At 46.3% G+C, this 27,197-nt stretch overlaps 1 protein-coding gene across 1 annotated transcript in view; it reads left to right on the plus strand.

Annotated features, from left to right (window-relative positions):
• MTR (5-methyltetrahydrofolate-homocysteine methyltransferase) overlaps window positions 1–27,197 on the plus strand; it is a 1,960,411-nt gene that overhangs the window by 556,243 nt on the left and 1,376,971 nt on the right. Inside the window, exon 9 of the mRNA XM_069607970.1 lies at window positions 4,287–4,387. Coding sequence (XP_069464071.1) covers window positions 4,287–4,387 — 101 coding nt within the window. The remainder of the gene's footprint in view (window positions 1–4,286; window positions 4,388–27,197) is intronic.

Below are 27,197 nucleotides of genomic sequence, written 5' to 3' on the forward strand. Positions count from 1 at the left end.
ACTTTCAGGTTTACTTGCCTGCCAAGATACTCCTCCTACAACTACAATTATGCTTTGTGACAATAGTTCCAAGAGTCTCCACACCAGTATCCTTTGTGGGGAGGTTTGAGCAATGCCTGCCTCTTTTTATGATTTCTTCACTTTTGGTAATGCGGCATACAAGTTTCCCCCTGCTGGTGTCCCAGATAAGGGGAGTTGTGCCCTTGTTGCTTTTCTTCTGCTTCTTCACAGCCTCCTGGCTGTTGACAATGCAGGTTATAGGTTCCCCCCAGTTGGTGTCCCAGGTAAGGGGAATTATGCCCTTGTATTGCTTTATCTGTTCGGTATTAAAAAGTATTGGTTTTTGATAAATGTTCTATTCAGAGCGCTGCAGGGGTTACCTTCAGCTTTAGGCCAACTCAATGGTTTGTTTTGGCGTCTCCTGGTCCCTTGCTGGTGCTGCAGTGGACTTTTTATCTGCTTTCTGCCTTTCTGTCGGCTTCTGCGTAATTCCCGCGGTTTGCACAGCTTCTTCCCAGAGCTCTGACAGATCTGGTTCTGCACACAGAAGCCCTGCTCGTCGGGCTGGGAGCACGTCGGCCTTCTTTGCCAGACACTGCTTCCTGTTGCGCTTACTCTGCCATGACACCGGCCTTCATATCTCGCATTGGCATCAGCTGGCGTTTTTCTGTGTTTTTACTGAGCATTCTGGTCTGCCTCAGCTACTGCTTCAGCGTCCTGTGACGCCTGCAACTCATTCCTGAGTTTAAATGTCCCGCTCAGGTGTTGTGGTCCACAACATCCAGACCGCACATTATGGTAAATGGCATTGTTGATCCTTATTAACTCTGGGCTCTTCTTCCTCGTCCCAGTATTTAGGGCATTATGAATCCTGAAGTCTATAATGGGTTTGGGGTTTTTATGTTTAATTATTTTTAATTGCTTGGTGAAATTAACATTGTCAGTGTTGGGGATTTTTCTATAAAAAGTTGGTGTTTTAACATTGGATTTTAAACCTCTATTTAAGACATGATTATGACAATTGGAGAATGATGCATTTAATTCCTGATTAGATGACTTTTCACAACATATTCTTTGGAAATGTGCATAGGAGGTACTTGTACAATGACAGCATGAATACTGCTTCTCTCCCAATGGAGTCACCACTTCCCCCTGACAGCCATCTCCTCCTATGCAATCTTCCCTCATGTCACCAGCCCCAGGGTTAGGATCCGATAGCAGCTGCCTTCCCCTGCCCACATGGGAGATCTCAGGTTGGGGTATAGTGAGGACTCAGCAGGATTCATAACATGCTGTCCTATAAAAACAGGTGACTGGCTCTTCCACAAGATTTATTTATTGTGGTTAAAGTGACTTTTTAAAATTGATTTTCAAACAAACAATACAGCACCACAAGATTTATTTCAGTTTGTTAAAAGTTCAGTTGTGATTTAGACAAATTACATTTTTTGAATGTAAGGTTGTCTAGTTTTATGAAATGCATGTCTCTATAGGTTCTGTGAAGGCATCGTGAAGTAAGACACAGACAACAGACTTAAAATTCAAACAAAAGATATTTATTGACTTAAATGTTAGGCTTGGTAAAAGCCTATTTTGCTCTATGCTAAGGTGGGATTTCCCTACCTGAACGAAACTAAGGAAAGTCTTAGTCAAAGAGTCCAACTTAAGTCTGTGTCAAAACCTATCCCTGCCATCACAACTAAAGCTAAAGAATGTGGAGGGCTGTCAAAGCTCAAAGAAATAGTGTTCAACTCAATGTTCTGAGCTTCTTCCAGCTCACAGCTTATTTTCAGCTCCCCTTCCCCAAGCATAAGAAAGTTCCATGAAAGTCTAAAAATTAGTTTCTCCTGTTCAAAGTAATATAGTTCAAAACCAAACCTTGGGGTTCTCTTCCCCAAGTTTCAAGTAGCACAATCCAAAAGCAAAAGGGGTCTTGAGACCCTGTTCTCAAGACAGGAAGGATGGTTCCTTTTAAGTCTCAGGGTTCCTGGAGGACGCCTTAGCAAAACATCAGGGCAACCTGACCGTCTTTCTGGCTCACTTAGCCAGTTTGTATGCAGTGGTTTCATTAGACTGTTGGTCAGTGTTCTTATTTTCACCATTTAGGGCACACTGGTCTAGGCGCAGTTGTTAGACCGCACACTCCACCCATCACTGGTTGCGCAAGCAGGACCCCTGAACTCCGCAGGCCCACACGGTTGTAGGTCAATTGGTCGAATCTGAATGGTCGACAGGACAAATGGTCGACATCAAAAGGTTGACGGGTCACATGATCAAATTTTTTTTTTTTTTTGGTGGGGGGTCCCCCCAAACCCCTTTTTTTTGCTAAAAAACCCCTTTTTTCCCTAAACAAAAACCTAAAATATATATATATATATATAAATAAAAAAATCGATCATTTGTCCTGTCGACCAAATTGTGTCGACCATTTGTCTGTCGTTCATTTGACTAGACACCGGCCCACACAGGTTCCTTGGTGCTTGCTCCTTTGCACCAAGTCACCTTCACCTAGTTCCTTTTATCGGCCTCTTGGCTTCATGTATTATGTATAGTCTAGCACTCCGTTGGCTTCTTTTTGTAAGCCTTGTGGCTCTGCCACCACGTGTCACACACTTCTTGCCAATCCGTGGCCTTGCCACACTGCAGTCATTCATCCAAGTTCACGGTGTGGCTCTCTTTAGCCTTTGATGTACTTAGCTTCAGAGTTCAAGTTAAATCGTGGTGTAACATACATTTAATTTTGTGTACTTTCAGTTTAGTGTGCCATGTGCACTTTTGCTCAATTGTAAGATCTCATTCAGTTTGGCATTTAATATGCATTTATTTGCTTTAAATTTAGGTTTGGTATTCAGTATGCATGTATTGGCTTCAAAGCAAGAACCATTATTCACTTGAGGTCCCACAGGAGTGCCTGATGGTCACACGCCATCCTGACACTCACCAGCCTTTTGTATGTCTTCCTAGTGGTTCCCGCAACTTCCTCTTGACTTCTGAGGTCGGGGAAATCCACCAGCACGAGGCCCGCTTGCCTGCAGGGTGCTTCTTTATGCACGCCAGCTCCATGGCTTCTTACTGGATGCGGGCGGCTTCCTCTCTGCACCATGCTTCTCTTCAGCAGCTCCTGCTGCTCACACTTGGAGATGGAGGCTCCCAGACCTGGGGAAATTACTTAGCCCACTTGTTTCAAGTCACACAAGTCTTCTGGGATAATTGCTGGCATCCTGGCTCTCTCTGCTCTCACCCCGGCAACCTCCTCATGAGGGTCTCTTGCTGCTCCTCCCGTCTCGCTGCCTTCCTCTCTCTCTGGCTGATCTCCATTTATTCACCTGCAGACCCTTCACAGGCTGCGGGTGTGGCTGTCCAATTAGCCCTGCCTGAGCACAATCAAAGGGACATGCCTGACCTTTGCAGCTCTTAGCAGGTATCTTCCTCGTCCCAGTACTAAAGTGGTGAAAAGGTATAATCTGCTTTGCTCTTGGTGGCCTCTTCTTCGTCCCAGTGCTATCAAGTGTCATGTCTGGAAAAATGAGGGGATCTGGCTTCTAACAACCCCTGAATGTTGGGGAGGGTTAGGTTGGTAGTCAATAGGGAAAGGGGGATACCATGTCTAGCCCAAGGGCACCACACACCCAATCCTCAAGGATCCTCCACTTACGTGATCCTCCCTCACATCTCCACCCCCAGGGTCAGGATCCAATAGCGATGGCCTTTCCCTGGCTGCCTGTGCTGAGGATCCCTGGGGAATAGGAGTGAGAATACCCTCAGGATTTTCACAGTTCACTGATCAAGCATGTAGAAACAGTACCCATTCACAACATGCCCAGTTTCATAAGGGGGTGGGGGTATATGATCTCTGTGTGCTTTTGTAAAGCCCGGAATACTGTTTAAAATATGTAAATCCTTTACAGTACACACACCACTCTTGCCTTGCAAAACATTTTGCTGGAATGTTTGGGGGAAACCATATAACTTCAGGTTTCGTCTTCTTTCAGAAACTGGACCAAAAACATAAATCCCAAATCCTGAGTACACCTATTGTCCCCGTCCTCTAATGTGAAAAAGGAGGCACATTTGACATGAGTATTTATAAAGAAAATGTGAAGCTTGAATGCAAACAAACCTAACATCTAAAAGGTGATTTCTCACTTTAAACCGTCATGCAGTAGGGTTAAGCAATGGTGCATTGGGGAATAACGTTTTCCAATAACTTGTACTACTATGTTTATGCATATATTAAGCCATCAATAAGTATACCCACACATTAACATATTTTCTTTTTTATTAAGCATTGGATTGAATTGTGCATTGGGGGCAGTTGAAATGAGGCCATTCATCGAAGTAATCGGAAAATGTACAACCAGCTACGTCATCTGTTATCCCAATGCAGGTGGGTACAATTTGTGCTGGAAGAGGAGAGTGAGTGTGTGCTGCTATTATGACGATGGCCAAAGCAAGTATAGTATTGACTTATGAATACTATCACTGTTAGTTGGAAGAGCTGTCCCGATGTGTGTTAATATGCTATTGCAATCTTCCATTAACCATAATGTTGTTTCTGGTTTGGTGGAAGAAAATAAAATGGGGCGTTTAGAACAAAAGTAGATAAAAAGGTCTGGGAACCCCTCTACCGAGAACGAACAAGGCAAAATAATCTGTTCTATGGGACGGTGCCCACTCAGTAGCGTCTGCAACCACTTTTTAGCTCACTGTACCTGTCGCAGAGGAGAAATAGCCATTTGTATATCAGTCTGGTCCCACCCATTTGGGCAGTCAAGCACCAAAATGCTTGGCAATATTCCTCTGCACAGGAGTACCAATAACAACCCCCAGCACGTGTTTCAGAGCTGTTGGGCATATCTAAAAAATGTGCTGCTCTCGTTTGTTATTGTTAGGAAAGATTTCATAATTGTATGTCATTGTCCCTCCATTTGTCAACCCCCACACCTTTTGCTGCTGTTTAGACACCATTGACTGACTTTTCCAGAGAAGCACAGCCTTCAGCTGTACTCATCTGGGCTTTCGCTCACTTTTTATGGGGAAACTGACATGGCCGTAAAACAGTCAGTACTGGGAGACTTTGTTTCCCTTAGTTCTTTCCTCATGTTGCAACTTTTTGTGCAACATGTAACAAGTGTGCAATGTATCTTACCATACAGCACACTTGGGTCTACAGTCATTTTCCAAAGGCCCTAGATACTGTCGCTGAGCTTTTTATGAACTGTGCAGGTGTCATGGACAGGACTGGCGGCAGCTATCGTTTCACATTATTTTTAATCCTTTCCTGCCATGTTAACCGCGTTTGGTACGAATAGGTGGCCTCGCTCCAAAATGGCTATGCCACGAGGTTCTTTGTCCTGTCCTTTGGCCATCTTGCCCCTTCACCTTCCCCAGGTCGGGTCGACCCGGGCCAGTCCTTACTTGGTCATGCACTTTCCCGCGAATACCAATGCTTTCACAGGCTTCTGCATGCCATGTGTGTGTGTGCCTCCAGGAGGTGGGCTGGGGTTTCTGTCCCCAATAGACATCCTGGGTGCCAGAGAGTCTGGAGTGCCATGAATGCCTGGGACCACCGTGGTCTGTGATTGGTCCACGTATGGAGTGTGTGTTTGTGAGCAGATCTCCCATTGGGTACTCTCCGTTTTTGGCACGAAGGGAACTTTGGATAAGAGGAGGCTGAAAACACCACTGCCAGGTCGATCTCCGGAGTTCTTCCTGAAAAAAAGATAGGATCCAAGTATCCTGCAACATGAAGCTGAGTCAAGGAACCGCTGGTGACCCGCTGGAAGGTTTGGCATCCTGAGCCCACTATCGTCCCGTGGGACCCCTCTGCATCTGGTCGTCCTAGAAGGTCTGCGTAGACGCTTCAACCCATTGGAATAGTGGGACCAACTATTCTTGGCACCTTTATCAAAACCTGCAAGTAAGCTTTCTCGGAAGTGTCCCTGGGCCAACCAGTGGGCTGACCATCTTGCGCAGGACCCTTGCTCTGTCTCTGTCACCGTTTCGAGGGGGCCCTCGAAACTTGGTATCCTGCTAGCTCTGTGTCCACGGCACCCTCACACCAAATTTTGTACACTTGGCTTTCCCAGGTCTGAAGTGAGACGGGAGTCCAACAATTGATTGATTGTGGTTACCAGTGGAGCTGCCCATGCTAAGGCGTTAGCTGCTAAATTAGAAATCATGAAGCTCACCTTTGAGGGATCTCTAGGAAAGTGAGGGTTTCAATGTGAATTGTAGCTAGCAAGCAAACATCTGTGAATGCTTTGTCTTTTGGGGTTCCCATCGTATTTCCCCAACAGCTGATGGACCTGGAGGAAGTTCAGAACGAGGCTGTGGTTGAGTAACCAATTGTTTCAAAGTGGCATTCTCTGTCTTTAAGTTCTGCACTGTTAAATTAAATGTCTGCACTTCAGAGATTAGCTGTTGTACTTGCTGATCCATCCTATGTTCGGCCATCGCCAACTATCAGGTTGCACTTTACTAACCTGTTGATGATACAAGCGAAGTTAACGGGAGCAGTCCGTGGGGTATCCAGATGCCTGGATAGAAACTGGCACTGTGTACTTGGCGGGCAAACGACCTTGTGAAACCCTCTGAGAAATAAAACCCGATTTGGTTGTTGGATGGTTCAGTGATGCTTTGCTAGTTGTGTAGATGCTTCAAAGGCAATCTTGTAATCTGTTGTGGAAGGGAGTATCCTTTCGAATACCTGGTAGTTTTGTTCATGAAAAAGGTTGCCAAGAAAGAGGGGAATGTAGAAATAGAAAGGTATTGGACAGAATAGGATCAGGAGAATGAGAGGAAGAAAGAGGAAAAACAAGGTAGGACAAAAAGCATAAAGACAAAAGAACCAGAAGGATAAAGAATAAGAATGGAATACAGCAGCAATTACAACCTCTGTGAAAAGGAAGCGCATGGAAGAACGTTGCGGTTTCTGCCGAACGTAGTATGTGGAAACTAGGAACAGAAGAGCGGCTGAAGACAATCACAGGCAAGTCAGGAAAAAGCACTGCCAAAGTAAGGTATACAGAGTCAGAAGCCGAAAGAAAGCTGCAAGGACAGAGTCAACGCGAGTAGGGTTGCACACGCGAGCCACTGCAGGAAAGTTTAAAGGCAGAAACACGATCAGAAGGAAAGTGAGCATGCCGATGGGAAGGCGCATAAGAATTGTAGAAGGAATTGTCACGCTTACCTGAGTCTCTGCAGGAGCAATGGAGTCCCCCAGTTCCTTCTCTGGTTATACACCACCCTTCTGTTAGTGGGACGTCTGACCTGCCAAAAGAGTGAATTGTAAGGGGTGGAAAGGATAGCCACCCTCCTTCTCCCCCCCAACCCACCTAGATTTCTCAAGCACCCTAGTGCGTGTCTCACCTGTGTGTTTAATTTGGTGCGCCTTCCATCCTGCTTATGCAGGGGCGCTATTTCTTGGGAGTCGCTCTGGAGTTGCTGTCTTAGAGAATTGCATCCAGCAGTTTGCTGCTTTAGTTCCAATAGTTTGTGCTACCCAGTTACTGCACTGGGATTTCAGTTCAGGTAAGTTTGCAGGTAAGTTCAGGTAAGTAGAGTCTCAATGTTCGTAACTGCCCAGTTACCTCACTGGGATTATTCGAGTCTGATGTTTCCAATCTGCCGTGATGCTTGCTAAATTGTGTGCCAGTTCACAGCACTGGACTGCAGCAATAGGGTTGAGCGGAGATGGCGACAGAATACTAATGTCTTTTCTCTTTCTTTGCATGATACCCGAGGCGGGTAGAAGGTGCGCAAAATGATGAACAGCGGTTTCGGCTGCAAGCGATGTTCGAGTAAGTTTAAACGTTCTGCTTTAAAGCATGCTGCGTGGAGATTTGCAGACGCGTGTAACTCACTGTGCGCTAACTGCTTTATCTCTCTCCTTCTCGTTGCAGGTTAATGAAGCGAGCACTGACTCCGGTCGTCGGGAGGAATCGAATCAGGAAAGGCTGAAGACCGAAAACCAGGCGGCGGTAAGCATGTGCTCTCGAGCTTACAGGAAGCACACGAAGCACGGGCTGCTCTCCGGGCGTGGCCTTTATAGGCAGTCACGCCCAAACACTAGAATGCATTGTAGCTTCCTGGATGCCAGGATGTCCTACAATGTCCATATTGGAGTGGCAAAAAGTGATGTAACAACCAGGAAACAGGTGTGCAGCTACCCTAAGAGATAGGAGTGTTTATTCTGATTGATGCTGTGAGTGTCTTGAATGCCAGGCGTTTACCCACTTGGCCCCTACCTGATCTCCCCACCTGCCTCCACTTGCTAGAAAAGGGGGTAAAGGTTTAAAGGAGACCCTGAGTTTAGTAATCATGACAGGAATATAGACGGTAGTAGAATAGGCAAAGCGCCAAAGAGTAAATCAGGCAAGGCTGATAATATCTGGGAGCAAAAGGCAACAAAGCAAAGTAGCAATGCATTGACCCACTTGTTCACCGGCATTATGTAGAAGAGATACTACAGTCTCGGGAGTGGGTGTGCGCAGGGCGCCATTTTGAAAAGGACTAGAATGCTTCTCTGAACTTGTAATGGCATTCAACAGACACCATCTTGAAGAGAAAGTGGTATAGTTGGGATGTTGCTTCCTCCATCTATTACATAAAGACCGGGAGGTGTGTTTCCGAACACTTTGTGTGTGGCTTGCTTTGTATTGGTTTATGATTAACTGGAAGATTTCCTACACATGCTCTCTTTGCATGTACATATTTGACTGATAGTGTCGCGGCCATCTTGAAATTCATCTAGGTGTGGCATTGCACACATACAGTATGGTGCTTTTTGGCTTCTGACGGCCATTCCACCCAACCACAAGGACTGCAGTCATCACATTGATTTATTGTTTTATTGGACATTTGTAACGTGCCTTGTGAGAAACTCATGGTGACTCAAGTAAGACAGACACAAATGATTACAGTTCAAGGGTGTTTATTGAACAATGAAACAATGGTATGTGGGTTGGAAAAACTAATCTAAACTTATATCTAAGATGGGGACAGATGTCGACCATAAAATGAAAAATAAGGCAGTCCTAGTGGCGTTGTCAAAATAAAAGGGTTTATTCTAGGAAACTTATTGACAACCTTACAACTAATACAGAAAAAAGGTGTGGGATAGTTCTCAAGAAAAGAAATCCGTGTTCTCAAATAATAAAAGGCAGGATGCTGTGATTTGGGTCTCCCTTCCTCACGTTTTAACACAGGGTACGATGGGGGCTGGTGTAGCACAGTACAGTATCGGGCTCCTCTAGAACGGGACGACAGTTCTCGGGTCCGTCGATGGCCAAGTCTCATTTCCTTTAGAAAGTCTCTCTTGCTTTTGGGGCCCGATGTTTTCAGATAACCAACAAAACAAAAGTTCCTTTAACAAATGAAAGTTTGTTCCCAATATTCGTTGGGTGATGGGTTCACCTCTGGGTCCCCCTCTTCTGGGCGAACCCCTCTTTGCTTTCAATGTTCTCTTTCTTTACTTTTATACAGTTCATAGGTTTCAGGATTCACTTCCCTCGTCTTCATGCCAATTCCTGAATCAAGGTTTTTTTCGAAATGTACAGGCTTTTGCTCAACCCTCACATATGACCACTTTGCATTCCTCTGGCAGCCTTTGTATGGCCTTCTGGTTTCTGTAGTTTCTCAATATGGGGCTCGACCAAAGTCTCTCGAGTTAGTACCCACGTGGTGCCGCTTTCCCTCTGCAGCTGGTCTCCCCCTCACACTTTCAACAGTTCCTTTAAAGTTTATTAGCTTTGTTCAAAACTTGCCACTTTGCAATTGTCACTCAACACAGCTCGGTGTTCATAGATTCTCCTCTCACTCATCGGCTGTGTTGAACGGCTTGGCTTTTGGCTTCTCTGGAGTCAAGGCCGGTCCCAGGGGCACTGGAGTCTCCTCTGCTACGCCTTATCAGCATAGGCTCGCCCTGTGTACCTCTGACATCTGCAGCAGGATACTTGCTCTATTGTACACAGTCACATATTCCTCTCCACAAAGGTTCTGCGGGCCTGGCGTGAAATGGGCAAGGTTGTTTATCTCCTTGCAATGCTCTTGCCTCCTGCCACCTTTTTCCTTCTATTGAACTGCTTCCTTCTATTAGCCATCTCCTTGTGCTGCCTGTTGTATCTGTCTTGCTCATACTGTGTTCTCTGGCTCCACCTTTTATCCCTGTGGGGAAGGGAAAGGGCCGTCTGGTGTGTGAGACTGGGGTCAATTCCCTGACTTTGCCTAACCCTGGTATTGGGACATATCAGGTAAACGGCTCTAGTGTGAGTCCGTTGCTCTGTGCAAAAGCATTTGTGGTGGAAAAGGTGGGGGCAGTGATTTGGAATGTCCTACGTGAGAGGATGGGGAAAAGGTGTTAAAGGAAGGGGGATACTGCGTCTCACCCATCGGTGTCCCTCTGCAGAGGACCCCGCATCCAGGTGATCCTCCCTTACTGGTCCACCCCCAGGAACTTGATCCAATAGCGACAGCCGTGTCCTGGCCACCTGGATGACAGATCCCCGGGGACCAGCCAAGGCGACACCTTCAGGTTTCTCACATACCGATCCTCCATGCGATGTAGCCACATGTGTTTCACTGGGGACCCGGGAAAGAAAATCCACATTTCCCTGGTCTTTTCCTTTCCAGTGTTCCACCGTGAATCAATAGGGTTGTATGTCCAGAAACCATAGCATGACCCGAGGGTTGACTCTTTGCAATGGCTAATCCAAACTAAGGGAGAGTGGTCGTTAACTAAAGTAAACTTTCTTCCTAATAGGTAGTACATGAGATAGATAATGGCCCACTTCATGGCTAGGGCCTCTAGTTCTACCACAGAGTAATGTTTCTCACATGGGAATAACTTGCGACTGGTATACATTGGGGTGTTCTAATCCGTCGCAGATTTGGGACAAAATGGCTCCTAATCCTGTAAAAGAAGCGTCCATCTGTAACACAAACTCCTTGAAGTCGACTACCTTTGGGATTGGGTTTTGACATAGTGTTTGTTTCAAGATGTTATAGCATACCTCGTCGTCTTCGTTCCATTGAAATTTCTGGGGTTCAGCATTTTTAAGTTCATCTGTTAACCGTGCCTTTTTATCCGAATAGTTGGGGATAAACCTACGGTAATAACTTATTAACCCAAGGAAAGCTCTAAGGTCTCTTTTGGATTTGGGATTTGGAGTGTCCAAGACGGCTTTCACTTTCATGTTGGGTCTGTACAGTTCCATTCCATATGAAGAAGCCAAGATATTTTACGGCGGATTGGGCTAATCTGCATTTAGCTGGATTTGCAGTCAGACCAGCATTCTTAAGGACTTTCATGATGGTATAAAGATGGTCTTCCCAGGTCTTATTATAAATGACTATACCGTCAATGTAAGCCCTGCAAAAGTCAGAATAGAGTTGTTGGATGTTGTCCATAAAACGTTGGAATGTAGCTGGCGCACTGTATAGCCCAAAAGGGAAGACTTTAAGCTGGAATAACCCTAGGGGTGTTGAAAACGCAGTTTCTTCCTTATCTGGCCCATATATACAGGAACTTGCCAGTATCCTTTTGTTAACTCTGTTTGATGGATAGGTGGCTGTCCCTAGTTTATCAATTGGGTCATTGATGCTTGGCATGGGATAGGCATCGAAGTACGATATGGCATTGACTTGACAAAATTCAATGCAGAATATCCAGGACCGGTCAAGTTTAGTGACTAAGACTATAGGGGAGGACCATGGACTTGAGGAAGGTTCAATGATATTAGCCTTCAACATTTTGTTGACTTCCTCAATCACTACCTGTTTTCGTGCCTTGGGTAGATACGTTTTTTGTTACGCTCACCTGGTCTCTGCAGAGGCGTTTGGGCACAGTTGCAGCCCTCGCTGGACTTGAATCACCCCCTTCAGGCCTCTCCCTCGGTAGAAAAGCTGTGAGCAGTGGTACGTGGTGATACTGCTCCTGCGTGGAGATAAGTGTGTGAGTGTGCCAATCTGTGATTGTTGTACCTCTCGAACCCTTCTCCCCAAAGTACGGTTTCTGTGAGCATACGCCGGCCCATAAAGCTCACCTGTGAATTATGGAAGGTAAGCTCTCCGTCCTGCTACTTCTGGCAGTGGCGCGTTGAATGGGATCTAGTTCCTTCACTGATCCCTGATAAGGATTAGTCCAGTCCAGCAGCGACTATGCTTCTCCTTGTGATTGGTAAGTGTCTCTTCAGCTCTTGTGATTCTGTTTGTTCTGTTTAATGTCTTTATATGTTGCTCCTTATGCCTGCAATAATGTCTCTCTTCTGTTTTCTTCGCTTAGATGGAAATGCAGCCTCAATGCAGCTGTGAGACTCGAGATGCGGCTGGATGGAAGATTGATGCTACCGCAACGTTCGACAGCAGGTAAGTGATGGTTTAAGGAAAAGCGCGAAGTATGGCGAAGCGCAACCTTAAACTGACTGTGTTTTAATGTCTAACCTTGTCTTCTGTTTTTCATTGCAGGTGCTGCTGTCGACGATGGAGCGTGTCGTGCTGAGGTGTCAAGATGAACATTTTCGGCGTTCCGGAAAGTGTAAAGATGAATGCTCAGTTCGCTGAAGAGATGTACAGGTAAGAACAGCTTCCCCCAGTTGGTAAGTATGCTGGCAGGAAGCAGGATGTCCAAAAAGCAGGGTCTTCAAAGGTAAGCAGGTCTGACCGCAGATGACGGTGAGCGATACGCTGCTGGTAAGTGCAGAATAACGCAAAGCTTCTGTCTAGAGGAGATCAGGGCAGCTTATATAGCTGTGAATCCATTAGAAGCCACACCCAAGAACACACTTTGGGCTGCTTGATGGATGGAATGTTCAAGGTTAATGCATCTGAAGTGCTATGACCATAATAAAAGCTTTTTAGTGTTAAATGGATGTTCTTGTTTACTTTTGTTCATGAGCCTGGCGCCAAAGGTGCCAGGACAGTGTCCACCCAGGTCTCCTGTGCATGCGACACCTGCATGCCTGTGCCCCTGACTTCATGACCATGCAGTTTTAGATTAACTACTTTAGGTTTTCGAATATAATGATGGGTACCTTTTACTTTTCCTGTTTTTTCTGAAATTACGTCTGGGAATGAAACTATTACGTCCTTCAGATCTTCTCGTTGTTGGCTATATAACTCGGAAGTCAAAGTTATCTATATCCTCAGGAACCAGGTAAGCTAGAAATTTAGCATGGGGGGGCTGGTGGGGTTTTCTTTCCACGCTTTCAAAAAGTTTACATGATATAAGTGGACTTTGTTTTCGGTCTGGTTGGGCTACTTTATACGTGCACGTTCCCATTCTTTCTATTATCGTCATAGGGTCCGTGACACTTGGAAACCAGTTTGTCCTCTGAGGTGGGTAAAAGGACAGTATTTTCTGTCTGATAGAAAAAGATATTAAATGTACCTTTTTGTCATAACTGGCCTTTTGCTGGCTTTGGGCCTTGCCCAAGTAAGTACAGACAAAGTCCCGGACTACATATGTTTACGCATTCGAGTGGCGGTTTGATATATTGGAATTGAATGCGGGTCTCCTTGCATTCTTCCCAGGTTTCCCAGAGCATGTCTAAGACATCTTGAAGTTCTCTTCCATAGAGTAGCTCAAAGGGAGAGAAACCGGTGGACGCTTTGGGGGTTTTCCTCACTGCAAATAATGCCCATGGGATCATTCGGTCCCAGTCCTTCCCGTCTTTCTCTACCAGTTTCTGTAGAATTAGTTTTAAAGTCTTATTGAATCTTTCTACTATGCAATAGGTCTGGGGATGGTACACAGAAGTTCACAAGGTGGTTCCCGATTGGTGGTTCAGGTGCTTCCCAATTAAACAACTAGACTGTTCATAGCACTTCATGGGCTCTGAGCCCCTCTTCCTTGTCTCAGTACCCATGAGCATTATGGGACTAAGTCCATAATGTTCTTGTTTGTTTATCAGTTAACCCATTCTGATTGGGTAACTGCGTGTTTAGATTTAGGGAAGATCTTTAAAGGAGTTGGTGTTTCTCCTTGGAGTTTAGTTTATAAAACAGAACCATAACTTCTAGTAGTTGTGATATTCACTTCCTGATCCCGTAGGTTACCATTTCTATGCGTATTAAAAAGGTTTTCATGTTTGGTACTCTTGGTAATTCTGGGAGCGGGAACTGTACATTGACAGCATGCCATTAGATATTTAGGCATTCGGGAAATCTCATCCTCAGAAGAGGATGAATACTGCGTCTCTCCTAACCGAGTCACCACTTCCCCTTGACAGCCGTCTCCTCCCATGTGGTCCTCCCTCATGATACCACCCCCAGGGTTGGGATCTGCTAGCGGCTGCCTTCCCCTCGACAGGTTGGAGGAGACTTTAGTGATGACTCTGCAGGAATCATCAGAACTTCTTAAATAAAAATAATAGATCAGCTTTTGTTTCCATAGTAGCTGGTAGAGAACGAGATCATGTCTCCAAGTCTGCCGTTCTCAAAATGGATAGCCAATAGCATCCAAGTTTCCTACTCACTATCTTAACAAATCCTTACCTTTCTACCTTTCACACCAAGAGCCCACTATACTCGAGGCACAGGGGCTACTCTGGCTTGTATAGCAAATGTTCCATTAGATGCAATTTGCAAAGCAGCTACTTGGAGTTTTGCTTACACATTTACACAATATTACTGCTTAGATACACACTCTAAAGCAGATTCATAGGTGGGTCAAGTGGTATTAAGACGTCTGTTTGCTGCTGTACCTTCAAACAACCCACATCCTCTCCAGATATTGCTTGCTAATCTATGCATAGCATGTGATTCTAAGCAGATCCACAAGCCTCAGAAGGCATACATTACTTACTGTAATGCTATTTCTGATACTTGTACTTGCTTAGATTCACATGTGCCCACCCTTCCTTCCTTCCTGGATTTGAAGGTGCATATATGTATTTCACCTTTATTTTTTCTACTTTGACTTCCTTGTACTCACGTACTTCAGGCTTCCTCATATCAGAAACAAAATCATCTGAAGGACTTTGTGTGAAGGACTATGGGTGCAGTACACATCCTACAAGGGATGGTTTTACAAACACGGCCTGTCGAGGTCCCTTTTTAAATTTCGAAAACAAGTCATGCAATACTCTGCAACTACCAGTAGACGTCAGCCTTTGCATAGTGTTTGAATCTAAGCAGATACAAGCATCAGAAACACGATTACGGTAAGTAATGTGTGCCATATAACCAGTCCAGAATATTTGATGTTTGGGAATTTTGTGATACAAAGACGAGTACGCCTTATACTTCACTTTGTGTATCGGGTAAATTTTACAGTAGTGTCATTTTGTTGATGAGTGGAAATGACAAAACTTAGCTACCTCTCCTTTCCAAATTCTTTCACAGATCACAAATTATAAAGCAATACTTCATTAGACTATGGTGGGGGGTGCCTTCGCACCATGGCCCAATGTTGACTATTTCTGGGGAAACTCTTTTGAAGCTATTTAACTTTCACTCACAAAATGCTACACTGTCAGTGATGGGAAGTGTTCCCTGTTTTACACATCACACACAGCACAGAGAAAGCGGTTTTGGATTTATTTAAATGTAATCTCAGTTGCCAACAGGATATATGTCACACTAGCAAACTACAATGCTCTATTTTAATTCTATCTATAAATGGTATCAGCCCCTCAGCGCAAGAAGAGCTATGGTTTCTAAAAGAAGTCGGACTCATTTAGATTTAAATACACTGTTGCACTTCATACGAAATCTCAAGATCTTGGCCCTCATTGAGTATGCCGGTCAGGAGAAAAGTGCTGGTATTTCCATATACTAGCACATTTCCGGACAGGCATACTTTGCTTGCCGATGGGGGTTGACCAACTTGAGTCCAGCCAAGGCCCCCATCGTCAAAAAACAGCGGATATTTCTGGCACCGGTTTTACCAGTGCCGGAAATACTGGCAATACCCCCCCAAGGAATGCAAAATGACTGCCATTGCCAGCGCCTGTAATACCAGGGTGTCGGATAACGGTAGGTCAGTTTCCCAGTATCCCACCGATACTGGGAAACATCTAATGACCATCATTCTATTTGGAATAAACTCTCCCACCCTCCCCTCCCCCCCAATGGTCAGCAACCAATTCCCTCTTGCTGTAGGGACTGACCATGGCAATAATTCTAGAGGACGGACCTAATTACAGTTGGGGAATCTTTTATACTTTTTGAATAATTCTTTACTCTTAATTCTTTAAAGTTATCTTACTCATACGTCCCGTCCCCTTTCCTCCATCCTTGTGTGCGTCCCCCAACATGGGAGGGTACCGGAACCTTTGGCAGCAAAAAATTGAGCTTGCCCTTTAAATTTAGTCCATGTGGAGCACCATCATGCCCCGCCCTCCGACGTCCCAACCAAGACCCTTTTTCAGCACAGACGTGTCGGAATCTTCTTCACCTCCCTTTGGTGCCTCACCTTCCCCGGTGCATGTCGGTTGCAGCATAATTCATGAGATGCACGTCCTGCGATCACTCTTTCCCGGCCTCAGACCCCCAGGCACTCTGTCAAGTGCCTTGGGGCCTGACCACTGCTGGGACGCGTGCGCAGACTGCAGCACTCTCGTTCACAGGGCATTGAAGAAACATCTTTCATGCTGGAGGGAGATCTTCCACGCCTCTCCCCCAGGTCACAAAGTAGGCCCTTTGTTTAATTCGGCTCCTCAGCGCGGAGTCTCCTTTCTGAGGTGTGCCATGGGCAAGGGTACCTTGGATTCTGGTTCTGGCAGACCAGAGGCTGTTAATGGTACCAGCTCCCTAGCCAAGGGACCCAGGGTTTTCTCTGGGTGCTCCGTCGACGGACCTGAGGCCGGCAATGCTGCTGGCTCCCAAGCTGAGGGGTTCAGGAGCTCTACCGGGTGGTCCATGGAGGGGTGATCAAGTCTGTCCTCTTCTTCGGCCCCAGTGGGCAAGGTATCGTTGTGTTCTAACTCCAAGAGTCCGTCTATAGCATGATCCAGCACGACTACCAGCTCTATTGCTGAGGGCACAGAATATACCGGAGCCACCTCTGAGGTCCTGGTTCAGGGCTATTAGACTACCAGCCAGCGGGCCGATGGCTTTGAGCTTACTGTAGCTATCTGAGGTTTTTGCTTCTGTTTCAGGTTTGAGGGCCAAGGGGTGTCCTCCCATGACTGAGCCAGCAAGTGGCATGGGGCCTTCGCGCCCTCCCACCCAGGGTGTGATGCAAGGCCCTAAGATGCCAGACAAGCACATGGGAGAGCCTGCTAGACCGGCGGCCATCTTGGATTTGCATCAGGGCCTACCCAGTCCCTTGCCCATTGAGTGGGCCTTGCAAGACGTTTCCAGTCCCCTCCCCTCAGGAAGCAGCAGCGGACCTTACGGTACAGGCCGTTTATCGCTGCAGGGATACCTCTACCCATTGCAGCCTTATGGCTTCACACCACAGGTGCCTCAGCACTCCGATCAGAAATGGAGACCCAGTGCTGCTGTGGGCCCCCCTCGGGATCCGGCTGCTTGCGAGCATCGCTTCTTTGAGCTCTTCCTCCTCCTCATGTGCTCCCCGCAGATGATGGGGCTCCTCAAGGGTATAGTGAAGGAAGTGATCCCACAGGTCATGCCTCACAGACCTCCACCTCTGGGCCCTCCGCTGGTGCCGTTCATGCCTCACAAACATCCACCTCTGGGCCCTCCGCTGTTGCCTGTTCCTCCTCTGGTCCAAGCCCTACCGGTTCTGCAAACCCCTCTTCTGCCTCCTGTACCACCAATGCTGCCTCCGCACCAGCCATTGGATCCACAGCTATCTTTGGGTCTGGATCAAGGGGGGGGGAACCCTCTGGCTCTGGTGTTTCAGGACCTGAATTCTGGTCTGTCTGGGGAAAAAAGGGGTGGGGGTGACGAAGACTGCAATGATGACACCCAGGATGACGAACCCTCAGCATCTGTAAATGCTTTTTATGAACGCCTTAAGGGCCTTACAGAGTTATTGTTGGCCCACCATCCAGAGGAGGCCCCCCAGGAGTCGGGAGTACTAGCAGAGGTCTTGGCCATGCGCACCACGAGCTGCTCAGGCATTCTGCTCCAGAAGGATTTCCTGCAGGTGGCAAGTAACGTCTGGGAGAAGCACAGGGTCAACGCCCAGATGAAAAAGAAATTGGACAGCCGGTTCAGGTTTTGGATGGGGAGCCTGCCCTCCTGACATTCCACCCCCAGCCTCACTCTTCAGCGGTAGCTGCTGCCTCGCTGTATTCTAAACCATTGTCTTCCTCTGTTGGAGCCGCCTCCAGTTGCCTGTCAAGGACAAAGTCCTCGAGTCTTTTGGCAAACATTGGTACGTCATCTCAGGGCTGCATTTGCAGCAAGCTAATGCTGACACCTTCCTAGCCCCGGCGAACCAGAAGCTGTTTCGAGAGCTGGAGGAGTGTCTGCCTGATCTCCCTTTGGAGAGGCAGGCCTACCTTAAGGCCAGCCAGGGGGTAGCGCAGGACCTCATGGAGTCTTCGGTCTCCCACTTCAAAACAGCCAGCAGAGGACTGTGCCTGGGGGTCGAGATGAGACTGACACTGTGGCTGCATGCCACTAAATTCTCATCAGATGTGCAAGAGCGGATCCTGGATCTTCCCTTTTGAGGGTTGAGACCTTTTTTCATTTGTCCACCGATGACTAGTTGGCAAAGAAGACCTCTACACAGGACACCAAGTCCTTGGCTAACCTGACTAAGCCAGGGCAGAAGTCCTTCCCTCAGTCTCAGGCCAGGTACGACTTCAAACCTGCACTTTTCCCGGCATCAAGGGTTTTGAGACCATGGTGCACAGAGGCCTGACTGGTCGCCCAGTGGCCACAGGAGTAAGCAACAGAGGACTTTGCGTGGGATTTTCGGCTGACCCTCCTCAGACACCAAAAAGCAGTGACTTAACGGTCGGGGAACACAGTTTACCTGTAGGGGGCTGGCTGTCTCTCTTTCAGGACAGCTGGCAGTGTTATTTCGAGAGTCCTTGGATCATTTCTGTAGTCTCCACGGTCTTCAGTCTTCCTCTTCCTTTTCCTCTACCATCCTCTCCTCTGTCAGATAGGGTCCCTGGCCCTTTTTAACGGGAGATCCTTTGTCTTTTGAAGATGAAGGCGGTGGAACCTTTTCCTCTGTCAAACAGGGGCTCTGGATTCTACTCAAGGACCTGGCTGGCCTGAGGGTAGTCCTGGACTTTTTATTTCTCAACCTGTCTGTACCGCTTGAAGGCTTCAAGATGATTACTCATGTGCACATAGCAGAGTCTTTGTACGCAGGGGACTGGATGTGTCCCCTAGACCTCAAGGATGTGTACCTTCATGTCCCCATCTACCAGTTGCATCAGAAATGTCTGCGGTTTATGATGGTCATATCACTTCCAATATAAGGTACTGCCTTTTGGCACCAATTCGGCTCCTTGTGTGTTCATGAAGCTTAAGAATGCGGTGGCCTGGTCTCCTCTGCCTGGAGGGCCACCACTTAAACCCTTATCTGGACGACTGGCTGGTCAGGGCCAGCTCGTCCAAGGGGGTAGTGCATTTCTGCCAACATCTGTCAGACGTTCTTCATCGGCTGGGCTTTTCCCCTCAACCGGCAGAAGCTGCAGCTGACTCCTGCCCAGGATCTGGTGTTCCTTGGAGTGCACTGGGACACAGCAGTGCAGCAGGTGTTTCTTACGCCTGATTGACTCCTTTCCCTCTGCAAGGCGATAGGGCCCTTTCTGGCCAATTCGACTACCACGGCATGGTGGTTCCAGCACCTTCTGGGGCTGATGACTTTCTGCGTGCTAACAGTTCAGCACACCCGCCTCAAGATGAGACACCTCTAGCTCCACCTGACGGCCAATTGGGACCAGGAGACAGGGTCTCAGTTGGACATGATTCCAATACCCCCACTCCTCCCAGATCTTCGATGGTGGTTGATGAACAGCAATGTGGCAGTGCGAGCCCCCTTTACCTGGCCAGAGCCAACTCTGGTGGTGACAATGGATTCCTCGCTTTCGGGCTGGGGGGGCTACTCTGGCAGGCTACTCCATTCATCGTGCATGGTCCAGGGCGGAGACCCTCTTGCATATCAAACTGCTCAAACTCAGAGCGGTGGGCCTGGCGCTCAAGGCTTTTCTGCCTCATCAGGAGCACAGCAGTTCTGGTCAGGAATGACAATTCCACGGTAATGTTTTACCTGAACAAGCAGGGACGCACTGGTTCCTGTGCATGGAGGCGGTGGCAATCTGGGATTGGGCCCTTACGGAAGGGTTTTGGATTTACTCGGTCCACCTCCTGGTTGACAGCAATGCGGAAGCGGACCAGCTCAGCCGCTTGGAGTTCAACACCTACAAGTGGGAGTTGCACATCAACTCCTTGTTGCCCCTGTTCCAAAGATGGGGGTTTCCAGATCTGGACTTATTTGCTTCTCCTCTGAATTCCCAGTGTCCCCGGTTTGCCTCTTGGGCAGGCTGGGGTCTGGGGATCTCTAGGGGATGCGTTCCAGCTCTGCTGGCCTGGCCGCAGGTGCTATTCACTTCCACCTCCATCGTTGCTCCAGCGGAGCCTCTGCAAGTTCCGGACATTGGTGGGCTGCAGCCTCATCCTTATCGCCTTGCACTGTCTGTCGAGGGCTCTACTGCTGTTGTGCTCCCAGGCATCGGTCTGCCTTCCGATCCGCAGCAGGGGCTTCCTGAAACAGCAGGGCGGGGGTTGGAGCACCCGGACCCAGCCAGGCTGGCCCTAGCGGCATGGTACCGGACCAGCTGAAACTCCACCATGCTCAGTTCTGAGGACAACTGGGACATCATTCAGGAGGCCATGTAAGCAGGCCCAGTACAAGAGCAAGTGGACAAGATTTTGCCACTGGGCTCGCGACAAGGGGCTTGACCCCTTTACCTGTTCACTGGATGATATGCTGGCTTTTTCCGTTAATCTAGCTTGTTCCGGTGTTCAGGTGGATACCTGCTGCACCTATCTGGCGGCAGTAGGGTTCTACAAGAATTCCCCACAGCATGTTTTTCAGCACCCAACCCGGTGGTTAAGGCCAACCTTAAGGGGTTGTCCAGGCTCTTTTCTCTGGTGCACAGGCCGCGTCCAGTTTGGGACCTCAACCTGGTTCTTGCGGCCTTTCAGCATAAGCCTTTTGAGCCGATGGTCCCTGTGGACATCAGGCTGGTGACATTGAAGACAGTGTTGCTGATAATGCTCACTTTGGCGTGCAGGGTCAGCGAGCTGCAGGCTCTGTCATCCTGTGAGCCTTTCACCACATTTCACATCGACAAGGCATCTTGCGCACCCATCCCAATTTTTTGCCCAAGGTGGTCACTCCATTTCATTTGAAAAGGGAAATCTGCTTGACTGTGTTCTTTCCGAACCGCAGTCAGATGCCGAAATGGCTTTGCATGCCTTGGACCTCAAGAGGCTCCTCGAGTTCTACCTCTCTCGAACTAACTCTTTCAGGAAGTCTGAGGCATTGTTTGTCACATTTGAGGGCACAACTCCCAGCACCCAGCCTTCCAAAGCTACTATCGCCCAGTGGACGGTCCAGGTCATTTCAGAGGCGTATACAGCAATGGGCAAACAGGTTCCTGAGGGGATTCATGCCCATGCGGTCACAGCTAAAGCCACGGCCGGCGCATTTCAGAGACATGCTTCCTGGGATGTCATCAGCAGGGCCACTACTTGGACCACTTAGTCAGCGTTCTGTAAGCACTATTCCCTGTATACAAGCTCCAGGCATGATGCAGAGTTCGGTCAAGTGGTTCTGAAGAACATTTTTGCTTCGTCCTAGATATGTGGCAGGTTGTCACAGCTCCACCCTATGGTCTTGTTCAGTGGAATCACCCACAACGATGGAGAAAAGCCGACGGGACGTATGAGTAATTAAAGTTACTCACTGTAGTGAATAGAGTACTCATAGTCCTTAGTCCCCTTTCCTTAATAAAATTATAATTGGTTATTTATAACGCACTTAATATCGTAGAGGTTTCTAGGCGCGGACCTGATATTCAAACCTGTTCTGCGTCATCTTGCTTCCAAGACGAGTGCACTGCCACTGAGCTATACCACCTGTGCCTATATGTCCCACCCGCCTTCCCCTGTTTGTATGCCAGGGGCTAAAGTATGCAGTATAGCCAGGTATTAAGGCAGCTGATATGTTAATAAAGGGACTGAGGTGAGGCGCTGCAGGGCAGGACCTTGGGGGCGTTCCCACACCCATTACTGCACACGCCCTAGAGATAGAGGAAAGGGGATTAAGAACGGAGTACTCTAGTCACTACAGTGAGTAACTTTAATTTCTCCACTTCCTCAAAACAAACCGGAAAGTAACTTTAGCTCTGAGAAAGCTCTAAGCGCACTAAATTAAGACTTATCTTCATTTGTTTACCTCTAAGAGGGCATAAAGGCTGAAGTACAAATGCACACGATTACATTGTGCCTTATTCAGTGATACAGTGACCAATGAAGCAGAACTTCAGTCTCTTTTTTACCCAAGTCTCAGCAACATCACATGGGCATGTCCAATCTTTCCCAAGCGATTCAAGTGCTACAAAACACTGATGATTTGTCTCGAGTTGGGGTTGAAGCCGGTCACACGCCAAATACCATAAAACAGCCTGATCTCACGAATTCTCCTAGTGAGATGATTGAAGGTAAAGGCCAAGGAGAAGTTTCAGAGGGCAGAGAAAACCATCTACGATGGTGGTAGAGTTGTGTGGGCTTTTGGACAGCAAAGCTGGTTCTCATTCCCGTAATTTTACTCATGTGGATCTTCCATTGATAGTGTCACATTGTAGAAAGGTCACTCAAAAGACAAAACATTGAAAAGCAGTATTTAAAGAAATCAAAAAATCAGAATTCAATTAATGGGAATAGAACACTTCCTATAGGAAATGTTTGTGTAATTGGTCTATTAAGGTATCTAGTCAATTCATCTAAACCCATTCCATCGAAAGCTATACCATCGAATTATAAGCAACGAAAAGCATTTCCATCGAAATGCCTTTCCATTGACTATAATTCGATGGTATAATTGAAACTGGGATTAGGGGTGAGTCTTAGGGGTTAGGGCTAGGGTTAGATTAATTACTCAATGGTTCTAGTCATGCAACCTGCGCACCTAATAAGATACTTTAAATTTGAAGATTTGGTAAAACAAAATTATTTTTATTTTCATTTTCAAGAATAAATTCAAAAGCTTCCCTCGACACGTGTTTCCCCAAGTTCATTGGTTCCTCAGGAGGGTATATATCATTTCATTTCTTGAACATGAAGTATGTATTATTTTTCATACATTGTGCAGTTCTCTGTTGGAAAGTTAAAACAAAAGATGTAAATAAATATATTAAGAATTTGACAATTTATGAAGTAAACAAAAGTTTTTTTGTGAGAAAATCATAGATTCATTTACAGAGAGAATACTGACATTCTTATAGAGTGAGAACAAGGCAGTTTTTAGGTTACACAGGTTACAAAAAACGAAGTGCCGTTATGAGTAGATCTGTTTAACGAGTGAAAGTTATAAGAATAAGAATAAAGGATGATTTTGTTAATCGTTTTCAATTCACAGTGCCATTTAGGCCGAATTATAATAGATACGTTTAAAAAAAAAAAAAAAATGTTAGTGCGAGTCTCAAAATAAAAGTAACATTTGTTTATAGTGTGTAATGTTACTTAAGTAAGCACCAAATATCAGGCGCATTTTAGGATTTAAGCAATACATTCAATAGTTCAAAGATGGCCACCAATTGTATAATATGAACATCAACGTTTGGTTGGTTGGATTCGCTTCGTGCACTGCGCCATTTTGGATCGGGCTGATCAATTGTAAGATACATCATTGCAAATGTGAATCCATTAACTTGTTTTGAATTGTTAATCTGAATTATATTTTAAATGACTAGAAATTCTATTGGATTTCTGACACTTGACTAAATCCCTTGATTTTGAGGAGCATATAACAAAGATGAACAAGTGAGCTATGTGTGAAGTGTAAGGTAGGTTTGCTTTGAGAGGAGCAATTGGAAATGTATGTGCAGTGTTAGGCAGAATCCTGTGCAGTGCCCTTAGGGACCACTACACACAATTAAGACCATAGGTGGCAATACAAGTTTACCTTTGGTACAAGCATGTACTACTATGTCAGAGTGGTAGCAGTGGCGGAGCAGCCAGGCTTCTCTCAAGAGTATATGAGCAGTAGCAGATTACACAAAGGGACCACAATTACTGTGACTCAAGCAAACAATGACTCAAGGTTTCAGGTAGAAAAATATAAGTACATTTATTTTTAAACCATCAGTTATAAATACAACACTTCTATTAAACTTTAAACAAAACCACACGTTAAATATACTACAACTAACCAATTCACTTTGTACAGTATGTCTCACGGTAAGTACCCTGTGTTTGAATGAACCGGTGTTATGAACAAAACACGATACCGCGGATACAGTTGTGATCACTTTTTGACAGTTCGGTCTACTAAATAAAGCGTATCTGTGACATGAAATGCTACCGGGGCAAAAACACTTAGCACCTGAGATACCCAGACGGAGTTGGAGGCAAAAATCACAGGCAATATTTTGGTTCGGCAGACAGAATCGAGAAACACTCGGAAACAGGAGTTCAAAAGTCAAAGGGCCGGAGCCAGGTTCAAGTGACACCGGAGGCCTGTTGCCGAAGATCACACCATTAGACAGTTCACGATACAGCGTAGCCAAGAGTACTTTGATATTGTCAATGCTCGGAAGCAAAAGTTATAAGAAGGAGGGAAGACCAGAGCAAGCCTTGAAGATGAAGAAAAGGGATTCACCCAGTTTCCTCAAGCAGAACACAGTACCTTATTCCAATGGTGCAGCTGGTGCCCTGGCAGTTGTTCCTGTTGGTTTCCCGCAGACCCACGATTCCTGGAGCTTCGCTGTGAAGGACGACGTCTGAAGGGGGTCTGCACCACACAGGGATGAAGCCGGCAGCAGCTACAACAAATAAAAGGTGTGCTCCTTAAAAACAGGAGATGCTTGTCAGGTGGCTATCCGGACCACTACAGCAGGGTGCAGCGATTTCGACCACGAAGGAGACCTCTGGCTGAAGAAGATGAGCTGGTTATCCCCACCAGGCTCAAGGGAAGAAGACTCCGGACTGGATCTCCTCTTAGTCGTTGAAGGGTAGATGGCTCAGGACTGCAGCAGGGCTTCACCGGGACGGGGTAGTTGCAGCAGCCGTCGTTCTCTCCGCTTCTCTTCGGTTCCTTGTAGTTCCAGTGGCGACTCTGACTTCTAGCCCAAGAGACCTGCCTTTTATGCGCAAAACCCCCATTCACACAGCCTGGCTGTCAATCACACAGCAGGGGGGTTGTCCAGCCGGGACAACCACCTCAGCCAATCATGGCAAAGTGTGACGTGGGTTTCCTAAAATACCCTGTGCAGGGGGTGACTACACCCCTTCCCCACATTCAGTCTACCTAGACACCCAGGCGCCAAGAGGAGGGCTTCTCTGCAGAAGCCTGCCAAAAAACGGTGAACAAAGAAGGCGAACCTAGTTTGCTGCACAAAGTAAAACACAAGAAGGACTTTAACAAAAAGAAATGGCAAATAAACCCAACCGGAGCCAAAAGAAAGACGATTTGGTCAAGCGGGTTTATGCTTAAGGCTGCTAAAATAGCCAAAAGCATTACCACGTTTATCTAATATAATCGCGGTAGAAAAGTTAGGGTAGGTACCACTGCCACCAGCCAAGTCTAAATGTTAAGAGCGAAACAATGCTCAGGGAGGTACAGACAGAAAAGGGGTACAGATTAGCCCTTTCCAGTACTCCATGTAAGATGGGGTGTACTGGATCTGTGGTAGATTGACTAAGTAAAGTTAATGGTAACTTTACCCTATTCTGGGGGACAGTAGTCGCCTCAGAAATGGAGTCGAGGGAAGTCTCAAAGACAACCCTGTGCCACGGCACTGAAGGTGCTGTGTGACACACACAAAGAAGTTGGGCTACTGAAGTGGTGTACTTCAGAGTCCACAATCACAAAAACAGATGGAAACACATAGCAAAACACAGGTAAGAGTGGGGGAAAAGCTTTCACTCTTACCAGGTGGAAAAAAATAAACTCCATAAGTCCAGCAAAGCTACTGGGGGACTCACTATGTGAGGGAAATTAGCCATAAATGAGAATTCTCCCTAACATGCAATTTTTATACTGAATTGATAAAACACAATTTACATTGATGCAATCATATAGAAATAAATATAGTGGTTCAAAATACTAGGTTATCCTTCCTAAAAAAAAGAGTATATACCATTAACAGTAGAGCCACTATTACAAAGTTATCACAGAAAATGCCCTAATTCCGAACCTGTGTTTAGACCTGTGTGGCAGCAGTCTAAATTACAAATCCAGAAAGCCTCTCTTTGTCTCAGTCTTTTTTCATTGTCTCCTCCTCTACATGATGGTTCCACTTTTTCCAGACCATAGAACTGGATTTTGTCCATATGAGTTTCTGAATGTTCTATGAGAAAATGAAGTCCAATTGGAAACCTCATGTCTTTGTTCATGATGTGTCTTCGATGTTCCGAAATCCGTGTTTTCAACATGCGGATGGTACTGCCTACATATATTTTGGTGCATTGGCATTTTAACGCATATACAACAAATTTGGTTTTACAGTTGATGAAGTCTTGTATGCGATGGGTACGGCCATTGGGCATTTGAAATTGAGCGAGTCCATTCGCAGAGTATTGACACATAGCACATGTTCCACATTTGGAGTTTCCTTTTAGTATGTTATCAGTCCAGAGTTGTGAGAGCCCTTTCTGTTTCCAATGTCTTACAAAATGTGATGGACTCACTATACTTCAAGTTCTGAGCTTTCCTGAAAGTAATCGTGGGTTGGTCATCCAGAAATGGTTGAAGATCTTGGTCTAATTGCATTAGATGCCAATATTTTGATAGTTTTTTTGAGGAATTTGTTTTCAGAATTGTAAGTTGTAATGAATCTCAATTTCCGAGTTGCTGCAGTTGTGTCTTGTGATTTGATTTTATTCTTCAATAGTTCCATTCTCGGTCTGGAAGAGGTTTTGTCTAAAGCTGTTTGTAAACTTTTTTTTTCGAATATCCTCTTTCCAAAGATTTCTCCGTGGCTAGTTGTCTGTTTTACAAATTTGTTATCTTCAGTACAGTTTCTTTTAATGCGCAAATATTCTCCGTATGGGATATTGTTTATTATATGGGGGGGGTGATTGCTCTTGGCATGGAG

Source organism: Ambystoma mexicanum, chromosome 4q (assembly GCF_040938575.1).
Source record: "Ambystoma mexicanum isolate Mex_15411 chromosome 4q, UKY_AmexF1_1, whole genome shotgun sequence".
NCBI lineage: Eukaryota > Metazoa > Chordata > Amphibia > Caudata > Ambystomatidae > Ambystoma > Ambystoma mexicanum.